General features: G+C 38.7%; 1 protein-coding gene across 8 annotated transcripts in view; it reads right to left on the bottom strand.

The window, feature by feature from the left end:
- Positions 1-390: 390 nt before the first annotated feature.
- Positions 391-13,159, bottom strand: part of DACH1 (dachshund family transcription factor 1) — a 326,897-nt gene continuing 314,128 nt past the window's right edge. For all 8 annotated transcript variants that reach the window (XM_083168873.1, XM_083168877.1, XM_083168875.1 and 5 more), the window contains one exon: positions 391-1,221. In XM_083168873.1, the coding sequence (XP_083024999.1) occupies positions 1,184-1,221 (38 nt within the window). In that variant the 3' untranslated portion in view covers positions 391-1,183. The remainder of the gene's footprint in view (positions 1,222-13,159) is intronic.

The raw sequence follows: 13,159 nt of genomic DNA, 5'->3' as shown, positions 1-13,159 counted from the left end.
CCTTTTACACTACATTGTACAGCTACAATAAGAGGATGGGCAGTGATCATACCATACAGTAGTGAGTGGACAGAAATCTGTCAGATCAATACTCAATATTAGTGGAAGGATATATCAAGTGTCTGGGGTTGGTTTTTGTAAAGAACTTTCACTCAAAATGAACAGGATTATATAAAAATATTTCTGCTGTCTGGACTTGCTTATCAGCCACATACTAATGCTAAGAATGATGACTCAGGGCATAAAAGATTTAATAAACAAATAAAAGTGGCTGAATTGTTCTCCTCACCAGACTTTTAAAATGTTATTAATTAATACTGTGACTTCAGGACAAATATTTACATGCCTGCATGCGTTAAAACTATAAAGGCTTCTTTATAACCAACAGAGTGACAAAACATATTGTATTGTCTAAAATGATCTTCCTAAAACACTAGTAGTCTACTTCATACATAATACCTTCCCTGTGACTGTGTCTATGTACACATGGCCTGCAGTTTTAATAAACAAAGTATTTTTCCTGAACCCCACAGTACTGAAGAAGAAAGTTCTGTTACTGGTTTGGTTGTTTCTGGACAAGAGGCTCAAAAACACAAAGTAGTTAGATTACATTCAGCAAAAAGAGTTCTTTTCATTAAATACAGTAGTTCAGTTTTCAAGAGCAGGTGTTTTCCATCGCTGGATAAAAGTGATAACATTAAGAAGAAAACATTGTTACTATGTAAAAACTTCCATTTCAGTCTTGAGTTTATTGTTTTATTTTCTTGATTTTCCTTTCAGTGCATGCCCTTGTAGGATTCTTCATATCTAAGCATCTTTGCTGGTTTACATGTGATAAAATATTTCAGATGTCTTTGTGGCCACTGCTGGAAGGTTCTAGTGTGCTCAATTACAGAAATGTCTGACAAGTCCCTTTAAAAAAGAGTGGGTCTTGTTTGTTGATAATTACAGTGTCTACAGAATTGCAGCAGCATCTTGCATGAAATCCAGCAAGTGGAGGGCCACTGACACAGTTACAAAACCTTTCAGACTCTCCAGTAGTCACAGGTTGCCAGCCTGACAATGCAGTATGCTTGAATATCATTGGTGGGCAAGATAAGAGAATATACTGTCAGGGAATTTACATCCTTCGGACAATCCAATGAGTCTATATTATGCTCCCACAGATGCTTCTCTTATATCTTCAGTACATTACACTGGTCTTTAAATAGAGTCTTCCATCTAGAAAAAAAAGAATAAAAATGATTATGCTTATCTATCTATATATCTATCTAAATATATATATATATATATATATATATTTATATATAAAACACAAAAACATTTAGTGTTACATTAGATATAGCCTTACAAATGAAGGGCAGTGAACAGCATCCACCAATTCCCTACCGGGGTTGGCTCATGTGCATATTCGTGCATGAGCAGACACCTGGCCGAATTCGGACCCAAACAACTGGGTTTGAATCGGACCCAATGTGTACAGAATGGTGCATGATAATACATGTTCCAAAAATGATATTGTTATGTGCAAATATTTTGACTGACACAATCCAGATTAAACTGAAATTAGTAAAGATCACACACATTTTTCTTACCCTGATGAAATTTGTGAAGATGAAATGAATCTGTGTAAATACTACTTTCAGATAATTATAATTGATTTTATCTTTATATGAGTATATTTTTAAAGAATATATTGGCAGGTTTATGTTTTTACACTATGAGGTGGCCCACTTTCTAATATGCACCTTTCCATGTATGTGTCTATGGACCAGTTTCAGACCTTATGGCTGCTGGGCAAATTTGCTCAGTGGCCGATTATTGATGAACTGCCCATGTGTATGGGCCACAATACACATGGGCAACGTCTGCTAGTGAAGGAATTCTGCTACTTTTTTCCCTCTCTAGCCATTCGCAAGGTGATTGACAGGAAGTAGCCATCAGGGGGTGGTACCTGGCTGTTTAGTGCTAAGTGAAGTGCTAAGAAAATGCTAGGTGTGCCTAGGATAAAGAAGGCACGCCCAAGCATTTTAGGCGAGGCTGTGTGATATCAGCTCCAGGCCAGATATGCCCGTATTCATCACATCCACTGGCTACTCCTAGCTTGCGATGACTGGTGCTCATTCAATAGTGAGCGGCTTGCGATGGGATTTGGACATTTTTACTAGCTGTACACATTTATTCGCAGGGCAGGATTTCACTGTAGAGGGCCGTATCTACTTGAGCGCTGGCAGCTGCTAATTCGCTCAGCAGCGATTAACTCTGAATCAGGCCCTATATGTGGAATAAATACAGGTAATATTATATCACCTTTCAGCCATTTTTGTTATTGTAGATCTCCATTGATTTGAAGCGTTTGCTCATATATTTACATAGCAAACACGTCACGTCATGCTGCATGGCATGCTGGGTAGTTAATATTTGCAGCCAACGATCACACCATACAAATGAATGGTGGGCACGTGCATACGCATGTGCGCTACTTATTCACCAGCACGCTTGATGCCACAGCTATGCAAAAGGTGAGCATGGCTACATCTGTATTTATACACACTATTATACACACCTACAGTACAGGTTGAGTATCCCGTATCCAAAATGCTCGGGACCAGGAGAATTTTGGATAACGGATTATTCCGTATTTCGGAATATTTTAATATTTCAATGATGTATTTTGAAGTATCTTGCATTTATGCTGTATAAACACATAATATACACACAAATATATTTTATTACCACATAAAAGACACACAAACATATTTTAATTGTTCAAAAAACAAGGTTTCAAAACGTGAAACAAAATGTGTGTACTATCTCAGCACTGAATTTGAATGCCAAGCAATCATTGTCTTGCACATATATAGTGCCAGTTACATATCATGTCCCCAGTGATGCTGTTACATATGTCCCCAGTCAGTTTTTAGCAAAAAAAAAATTTTTTTTCAATTTCTGGAATGTCCGTATTTCGGAATAATTCGGATAACGGATATTCGGATACGGGATACTCGACCTGTATTTATACACTATTTGTAGGCAACCTTTTAATAAGCGTTTGTTGCAATTTTGGACACCACAAGATATAAATCCAATCTACTGTATGGAGTTTTAAAAATAGAAGAATTACTATAATGTGATGTTATAAATAAAGTCTGCAATTAAAATTACCAGTCATTAGGTAATATTAGAATAAATGATATTAAATGACAAATATATCTTCAAAGCTGTTTAAAATATTTTATCCATATTTGTAAATCAGCAAGATTGTTTCTTTTCGTTTATTTGGAAAACACAAAGCTGTTCTGCGGATACAATTGCTATTTAGATAATTTGATGCTAGTGATTTGCTTTTAGTTTTGATAGTTGCCTTTTATTACATGACATATGGGTAAAATACTTTCATGCAAATTGTATGAACTATAATTAATGTGATGGCTTGCTATTTGTGAAATTCGGAGTTCAGTTAAATAATTCTACATTTATGAATTCAGTTAATCTAATCTCTCATTTGCTAAGGATTGCAAGTAATATGCTTTACAGAACAATAATGCTTTTAAATTGAAATGATTATTTCTCAACAATCTGGTTATCTTCTTATGTACTGCAGAGGTGCCATAAACAGGGCGAAAAAAGAAAAGCCAATACATGAACAAAAAATAAGCCCTTTGTATTTCATCTGTTGAGAGATGAAAATAAAAAGTAGACCATTCAGATTATTTTTCATGAGAACCACACAACTATATTCACAAGCACAGAAACTGCATTTTGATAGAAGTGGTTTGAATAAAGTGTTTGGGCAGCAGTGGCGTATTTCTAATAGGTGCAATGTGCACGGTGCACGTGGCCCGCTTAGTCATAGGGGAGACCACGTCGCACACACTGCACCCATTTTTTAATACTTACCCCTCTGGAGTGCAGCAATGAAGGCAGCAGCACTGCTCGAATCATACAAAAAATTGCTGTAGGGCCATATTTTCGGACGTCTGCAAATGCGCAATAGAGACTGAGCCCTCTAAAGCTCACACTCAATTGCGCTGCGCAGCGCTGTGGCCAGGAAAGAGGAGGGGGCCGAATGGATGAGGCTGCACATGTGCCTCCTCCTCCCTTAAACTTTTGGGCAGCATTTGAGTGTCTCTTATAGGGCCATAGCAGGACTAAAATAAGCCATTTCCAGGACCTTTGCACCATGCATGTGATGTCATGATGTCATGGGGCAGTGCTGCCAGGACCAGCAAAAAGAGGAGTATCCAGAGTATCTTAAAAATGCTCTGGATGGCTCCTTATGTTGCAAGGTGTTATTCCTTCTGACAAAGTCCTATGACAAGACATGTAGGGGATGTGGTCTGTGACTTTAAGATCAGCCTGAGCCATCAGCAGGATGTAGAGACTAAGGTGTCAATGCCTGATGTATCTACTACAAAGTGGAACAAGCAGTAAGTGCCAGGGAAACTCTCTGTGGAGCATTGATATTAGAAGAGGTGGAAACAGCACTGGGTCAGGAGACAACACTGAATAGAAGCAGCTGTCCTGCACTGTGGAGCACATGTGGAGTTGCGAAATGCCCATAGGCCTGATTCAGTGGCAATCCTATTATTTAAAAAGCAAAACTGAAACCGCAATCTCTCGCATGCTGGCAGCCGCCAAGCACAGGGCAAGGTCACCCAGCATGTCAAGTCCCTCCCTGCGATGCAATCACAATGTAATTGCAATTGCATTGCAGAAATGCAATCACATTTCTAGCGTAGCCTCCTGCCTGCGAAGACTGGTGGCAATGGCAGGCACACAGCCACCATGTTTTGTCTTGCAGCAGCTGCATCTGACATCATGCAGCCATCTGTACATGGTCTGGACATACCTGTGTTGTCTGAACTGCGCCCTCGCAATGCTACGTCACCCCCCCCACCGTCACTCAAACAGCGGTTGCATCTTTCCAGTTTGAGCATTGTGCATGCGCGCTGCAGCGGCTGCACTGAAGTACACATTTACCACTTTGGCATATGAAGCTGAATTGCACCCTATATACAGTATTTTAAACATTGGAGCAAATGTGCTTTGCCTAGAAGTACAAACATTTGTATTTTAGATTGATTGTGACTTGTAAAGACTATGAAATGCTTCTTTCTATTTCCAATCGTATTTAAGGAACTGTACAGTAGAAGTAAATCTGGAAGTCCTTAAGTGTGACATACAGTATTGTGTACACAGCAGGTATATACAGAGTAGCTGTTGGAATGAGACATTTCTCTGTAGATACTTTGAGACCCGAGATAGTACATTTCATATTGCTTTAGTAAAGTTAATATGGTATCTTGAGAAGGATCTGAACTAAAATATGAAAAACTGTATTTTGAAGACAGACCCATGACTTAAGTATCTTGTATTTTTCCTATTGGATTTCTTTAAGTATAAATCCAACTACCTTGTTAGTAAGCATCCTGCTTTTCTGATCATTAAAGCTAAACTTGTAATATTAATATTAATAACAGGAAAGCCAAATAGCCTATAAAAAATATTTATAGTGAGCAAATAATGAAGTACATATAAAGAGCTTGGTAACCTGCATATTGAGTATACTGCCTTTAGCTATTTTTACACAGTAACATTAAAAGGTGATTTGCTCTTATCTTCATTCTGGTTTTGGCACAAATTTATAACAATTCTAAAAATAATTAAAAATAGTTTTAAGGTAGAAAGGATTTATTATATTGTATTGTAGTGTGTAGCTTGCAGCTCTGTGCCAGCAGATGGTAGCAGAGGGATCAGATAAGTAACTAACATCAGCAACAATGTATTTTAAGGAAACATTTGCTATCTTTAGCATTTGTAGATAATAGTACATTAAATCTGTGTATAGTATAATGGTTATACATTTCTATCTTTAATTGTATTTAACAGACACGTACAGTAAAAGTTGTCACATAGCCACTTAGACGTTGTCATTTCAAAAATATAGTAAAAGTCTTATTATAATCAGATATATAAAGGATGACAATCTTTATTTAAGCAAAAGTAAATGGATATGAGTACATTTATCTGTATATGTTCCTTTCCAAACTATCTATCTGAAACCATGTTAACTGCATAGTTATACAGTAGTTACTGTATATGTTCAGCACTATTTCCAAAGTGTACAGCTATATCCATTGGCGGTTTTTACCTATGGCTGCAGGACTGCAGCCCCCCAGGTAAAATCTGTCACTGTCTCTGCCTAAAGTGAAGCCAGATGCAGTCTGTGAGACTTCACTGGCTTCACTGTGACTGGCAGTGACTTTCTATTGAAAGTCTGACCTGCCAGTCACTCAAGGCAGTCCCATTGGGAGGTGTTCCCTCCCTCCGGGATGCCTATCTGTGCAAATGCGCGGCAGCCCCCAAAACCGTGGACCGATTCTACCGTGGACCACACTGCGCATGCGCCGGACCTGGGAACCTTATTAAGCCTCCGGGTCAGCTTAGGCCAGCGCATGCGCAGTATGTATGAAGTTACTGCACATGTGCTGGCCCCGTGCAGGGGACCAGCATCCGAGACCGGAAAGTGCAGGGAGCGCGGCAGTGGAGGGGGCGGGCCCGCATTGTGGCAGCCCCCCTCCTCCAAAAGGGTAAGAGCCGCCACTGGCTATATCTGTATTACGTCAACCTTTTGGTATGAGCCATTATGCCTGTTAATGTTTAACATTTACTCTCTATTGTTAATCACTGTATACTAATTACCCTCTAAAGTGGGTAAGTTTATTTTAAGCAATCTAAATACTGTATATACAGATGTTTGCCAAGTAACATTTTATGTTTTAAAAGTTTTAAAAATGTTGTTTTAAATATACTCATATTACTTATATGCAGTTATCTGAAAACATTTGGGCGACCCGTTTTAAAATGGCCTTTATAGTATCAATGATTCTCTAAATGACAAAAAGTAGCCATAACCTCTGCAAGATACAAACTTCAATGAGGAATGGGTATATTTAAGCACATTTAAATGCGCAAATAGTATTTATTTGCTGAATAATAAATATACAGGGAAATATGCAGGGACTGTTGCATGAGTAAATGTTGAGTACCATGTTGGTAATGTAGTAATAACCCATGCTTACTCAAAGAATTCAACATTTTTTGAACATTTTTTTTATAGGAAGCTCAGAGACTTTTTAATCTTGCTTTACGCAGGTTGTTCCATTCTCACCTGAACTCTTCTAGCTGTACTTTTTGCATGTTTAATATCACAAATCATAGCCTATTTAAATAATATGAAGTTCAGGATACTGTGAAGGCCATTGAAAAATGATAACCTATAATAGTTATTGTACTCTTGCTGAAATATCCATGCTCTTATCATCTTCCAATTTTTTTTACAGCATCTCGGACATTAGCTTCAATGATTGAATATATTCTTTCACACAGGCAGTAATTAGAGAATCACTGATTGTCACACATGCCAAAACTTTAAGACAGGTATGGCCAAACTGTGGCTCTCCAGCTGTTGTGAAACTAAACATCCCAGTATGCTTTGCCATAGTTTTAGCATTCCATAATAGCAAAACATCCACTGTCAGCAAAAAAACTTTCAAGCTTTTTTATGTAGCTCTGAACCCCTTCAGTGGCACTCCTGAGAATTTTCCAGGTTTTGCTCCAGTGCGCAGACTGGCAAACCCAGGAAATTCTCGGGAATGCCACTGCCTGCGCTCCCTTCCTCCGGGTAGTGCTCTGAGTGCTGAAATCAGCACCACACTCAGCTTCAGTGGCTGCCCAGCTCCTCCTGCCTGGCCCTGCATCCTTCCCCCCTGCTGTGTGCGGCATGACCTTGTAATGTCACGCAGCACACAGCCAGGTTGCCGGGGTAGGGCCGGGCATCAGCTGATAGACTCTTCACCGGGGCTGCTCGGACCTGGGGATACAGTGGTGGGGGTTTTTTTAGCGTGCGCTCCCCAGAATAAAACTCGCCCAGAGGGGAGCACTCCCTAAAAAAAAACCACCACTGAAGAGGTTAAACCACTACATTAGCAATAAAGGAGAGGTAAATAGTGATGTGCATGTGCTCACACTCACAATTCATTTAGTGGTGTCCTTGTAATAAAATGTGAGTGAGTTTATATGTATGTACCTTGGCCAATCCTAATGTTATTCATTCTATATCATATTTATTTTATAGTTATTGGTTAGTTCTAAAACACGTACAACATGAAGGAAACAAGGGCGCCAATCTAAAATTCTGGAAATCTGATTGCCCTAAACTTCTGTATTACTGTACATGTAACATACTGTAAGATTCACATGTTCCACTATGCACAGTCCACACTTGTCAGAAGCTGGATAGATGTCATGCAGAAGATATCTGCTTTTTATCACAAAATAGTCCCCATATGGGACCTGACAGAATGATGAAGGCATGCATAGGATCCCTACCCAGCAATGGCTACTCACACATGAGCAGTCAGCAGATAGCACATGTGCAGTAATATGGCCTTGACCCAAACCCGCAATTAAAGTTACTGCATTTCTACCTTCACTTTGAGGAGAAGAAACAGTAGCAACTGGAATTTACAAAGGAGCAGAAGTCTGGTAATAGGTTGGGCAGATTGAAGGCATACTGTAGGTCAGTATAAAGGTGCAATAAATAACACTAACTTCATTGAGCAGCATAGAAGCTAAATGTTATTTTGCAAAGCTAGATTATTGAAATAAGATTATGGGGGGTGCATTCTTAAGGGGATTCCACAAAAGACCTGATATTTGCACCAGCTCTGACCTGACAGACATCATGGACTCAGCGTAATACCCTGCAGAATTTGAAAAGTGCATAGATTTCACAAGATTAAGTAGCCACATGATTTGTTTTAAAGGCAAAAGATTTGGTTTTGCATTTAAAAAACGATTGCTTTAAATATTGCAGCTAAATCAATGAAATATCAGCCATTTCCAAACTGCTACAGTAAACATATAAAATATGGGCACTTATCGCATCCTATATTTGTAATCAAATGCATTTTTCACTTTACAGATGTGTATTCCAAAGTACAGTAACACATTTCACAAAGATAGTTACTTACAGTGTCCCCTTGCTTTCATAATTAATTTAGGTCACAAATGAGTCTAAAATAGGAAGTATTTTAGGAGCAAAGAGGGAATGGCTATTTAATTAAGTGGGTGGCTCTAAAGTGCTACGAAGTTGGACCTTATTACGAAGATTGCACTTTTGCATAGTGCATCTCTTAAAATGTTTTTGTCTCCAAACAAACCAAGACTCACTTCCAGTTAGTGGAGTTGTAACCAAAGAGCAGGTGCAGACAGGTACCTTGAATAGTGCTGAACAGTATATGTAGAATACTGTAGTTCGATTATGGAAAGACGAATGGCCCATACACACCGGGCAACTTTCATGTGAAAGCTGCTCAGTTTTCTCATCTGGTCGGCTTTCAGCATGAAAGCCACCGAGTGTGTACGGCCTGGCGATGAGCGGTTAGCGCTACTGCATGCTCCTGTATCATTGTTGCCGGCCGCCGCTCATCTGCTGATATTACCAGCAGATGAGCAGCTTTGTGGATGGCTTTCCATAGCGCTGCACTGTGGAAAGCCATCCACCCCTGCTAACAGTGCTGGGCAGGGGGAAAGCCACTCAGTGTGTATGGGCCATGAGTCATCGATGCCCATCACTGTCCATCATCCTTGTCCATACACGCTGTGTGTGTATGGACCTTAAGGAGACTTGTAAATCATATCCAATACACTGAATATGGATGTACACTTGAAGCAGCAGCTTACCCTCACAAATATAATATAAACAGATATGGAAAGTTTATGTCCCTCAATTTATTATAGCATGAATATTTAATATACAATTTGGGTTTTTATTCATAAACTTGTTGTTAAAGTGTGGCTGTACTATAATATGGGATACATTATTTGTGACGGATGTTTATTAACCATAAATAAGAGACTCTAGCGGAGTGACATGCTTAAGCACGATCGCCCACCACCCCACGATGCTGTGTTCTGAGTGGGCATTGCCTATTCTTTATAGGCAAAGCCCTGCCATCTAGCAGAAAAGCCAGTGGCAAGCTCTGGCTTCCTCTTTGGGCGATACCAACAGGAAGGACCGCACATCGCTATCGCTGCAGTGCATACACACGGATCGATCATTGCTCCATTTCTAAGCAATCTAGTCAGATCGCTTAGAAATTGGGCTTAGTTTGCCCCGTGTGTATGTCACTTAAGGGGAAATTACTATTTTGATGTTTTCCTCTTGACAGAATAAATAATGTGGAGAAATATAAAAGTATGATTGAATAGGAATCAGATTTTTTTTTAATTGAACCACAAAAATGGTTTAACGATGAATAAAAATGTGCTGTTGCTTTTTTCCAGTCTAAGAAAACACAGAAATGTATCAGTTTCACAAATGAAGATTCATGAAAATAAAATTGTCTGCAAACAAAACAAATGGAATTTGGAATATTCTCTTAAATGACACTGTAACATAATAAAACAAAAATAAGCAGTTATATAAATTTTCATTTGTTTTACTGTATGTTGCAGCTAAATGATGCATAAAGCATAATAATATGTTTGTTCTGTCGACATTTGAAGCTTAAAGAGGTTTTTCAGAAGACTTCAATTATAAAAACATTTAAAACACACAAAGTTGCACAATTTTTATTTTAATGAAGATGAGAAGTTCATTAAAGAAGATAAATATTTCATTAGATGTTAAATAAAACAAAGAGATTTTTTGGCTTCTCTCAGCACAAAATTCCTTTGAAAGATTAATTAATACATGCAAATTATGCAAATTAGACCCATGCAAATATTTTATGAAGACAATTAAGGGAACCATTAATTACTGCTTTTTTTTGCTTCACTGAGATTCATTCATTTAATTTTAATTTCACTTTAACTGTTTTGATGTAAAATAACTTTATCTTTCCTAGTGGGTCACTTAAACGTATATACATTTCATCAAGTGTGAGGCATCAAAATAAGTGTAAAAAGGTATTCTCAAGACCATGCTTTGTATGAAGAGGGAAATCTAGCACAATACAGTCCTAGAAGGACGTAAAAGGAAAGAGAATGTGAGCTCATTCTTGGCTCTGGTTCAACTGCAGGAAAAGCAATTAATTTGCTTTGGCTGTTCTAATATAGGGGAATTAGAAAGTGTGACACAAGACAAATAGAAATAATTAGATCTCCAAGTGATGTTCTCATTAATATAGTTTGAACATTTGAAATAATAATAGAAAAAATATTGTGGTATATCTGCATTATGAACATAACTAATACAAGTTATGACAACACAATGAACTTGACATTTTCACACTCAAATTATATTTATTATTTCTGTTACAAACTAGTGCGCTCCTTCATATCATGGGTTCGTTGTACTAATTATACAGAATCTCTATTATTATACTTGCAGTTGTAGTATGCATGAAATTGTATTTTATTGGTGTGCAGTTGTGGTGCTATTGCATAGCCTATGAACATTAAACACCAAGTCACTGATACAGATGTAGCCATGTTTAACTTTTCCACAATGTGTATGCACTTGCATCTACAATGCGTCATGCTTCAGTATTTGCCATGATGCAAATGCCGGCCATCCATATGAATGATTGGTTTGCACGTGTGTATGCATATGTGCCTCTCATTCAGAGGCACACTAGTCACATACTCATCCTGGTATGAATGAGAGTTCTACATCTGTATGTTACTGTATGCAATCCCGTGGCCAAACACAGGGTCTGCTGTAAAAGCATGTAAGCATATGAGATTGCAGTGACTGTACACTGAATAACATCATGGTGTCTGGATTGATTATTTTTCCAATGGTCCTACAACAGTTCAAGAAATAAAAAAGTTACATTTTAACTAATAAAAAAAAAAACAGTTACTAAGGGTTTTGGAAATGTTTTTATTCACTAAAAGTTTTTTCAACATCATCAAGATTGTGTTTGTTTTTTCTTTATCACTAAGGCCCTTATTTAGATCTGATCGCAGTACAAATTTGTTCTCAAAATGGGCAAAACCATGTGCACTGCAGGTGGGGCAGATGCCACGGCACAAGGCTAAGTGGCAGCACTGCCGCTACACCAGTGTCACCTATTTTTTTTTTAACTTACAGGGTGCCAGGAACAGCACCCGACATCTTGGAGATAATCCCCAAAGCAGCTTAACACATTCTTAGCGAACACACATACAGTGGCCATCCTTAATGTAATGACGTATCTCTGCAGGGAAAGGCAGGGCCAGCCTAGAGTGCATTAGTGCTTTGCTACAACTATGGCTTAAAACAATCTATAATTATGGTTGCTGGCAGGTGGAGTAAAGCCACAAATAGCCCTTGTTCAGTGGATCTCAAACTGTGGGTTGCATCCACAATGTTGGTCACACACCATCTTAGTTTTAGATCACGACTCTCATGTGCTCAGGCTAATGACTCCTCAGATCTCTCCATCAGTGGTTAGAGGAGTCTGAAATCAATTAAACTGTCATCAGGCAGAAGCCCTATCCTCAGTTCTTGGCATCTCTTGTCCAGCCCAGCAGTAGCCCCACCCCCTCCTCATTGCTCTGCCTTTCCAAACTCACCCAGTGGCCTGGTGGCATCATTTGAGATTGTTACTAAAGATAGAAGAGAAGACATCTGGTATATACGGCAGCCCAGGGGAAGGGATGTACAAAGCACAAATGTGAAGTGATTATCAATGTAGAGAGGGAAGCATGGGAGCATAAAGGAGGGGAGGAGTGCTTAGCTTGGATTAGAATGTGGAGGGTGAATGGGACCACATAAAGTGGGAGATGTGGAGGGGAACATGGTAACATATACTAATTAAACACCTACTGCCTCCCCCTGTCATCCACTATCTCTATTTGCTACCTACTGCCTATCCCTGCCACCTAGTACCACTGCATTTGTCTTCCACCCTTTGCCTCTCCCTGCTACCAACTGTTGTGTGGTCACTGACCATGCATGTGTGGTCACTATTCTGCTGTAACTTGTTTGGGTCTTGTAATAATCTATATTAAAAGATGGGGTCCCACTGCCAAACAGTTGAAGAACCACTTCTCTAGTTAATTAATGTTTTTTTGTTTCCTTTATTTTTATTCCAGTAAATATTGTTATCTATCATACCTTAGTCAACATGTGTAGAGTCTTTAAAATAACAAGTATATTTAT

This window comes from Crinia signifera, chromosome 2, assembly GCF_055691185.1.
Source record: "Crinia signifera chromosome 2, ASM5569118v1, whole genome shotgun sequence".
In the NCBI taxonomy this organism is placed as follows: Eukaryota; Metazoa; Chordata; class Amphibia; order Anura; family Myobatrachidae; genus Crinia; species Crinia signifera.
This window is presented reverse-complemented; position numbering and strand designations above follow the sequence as displayed.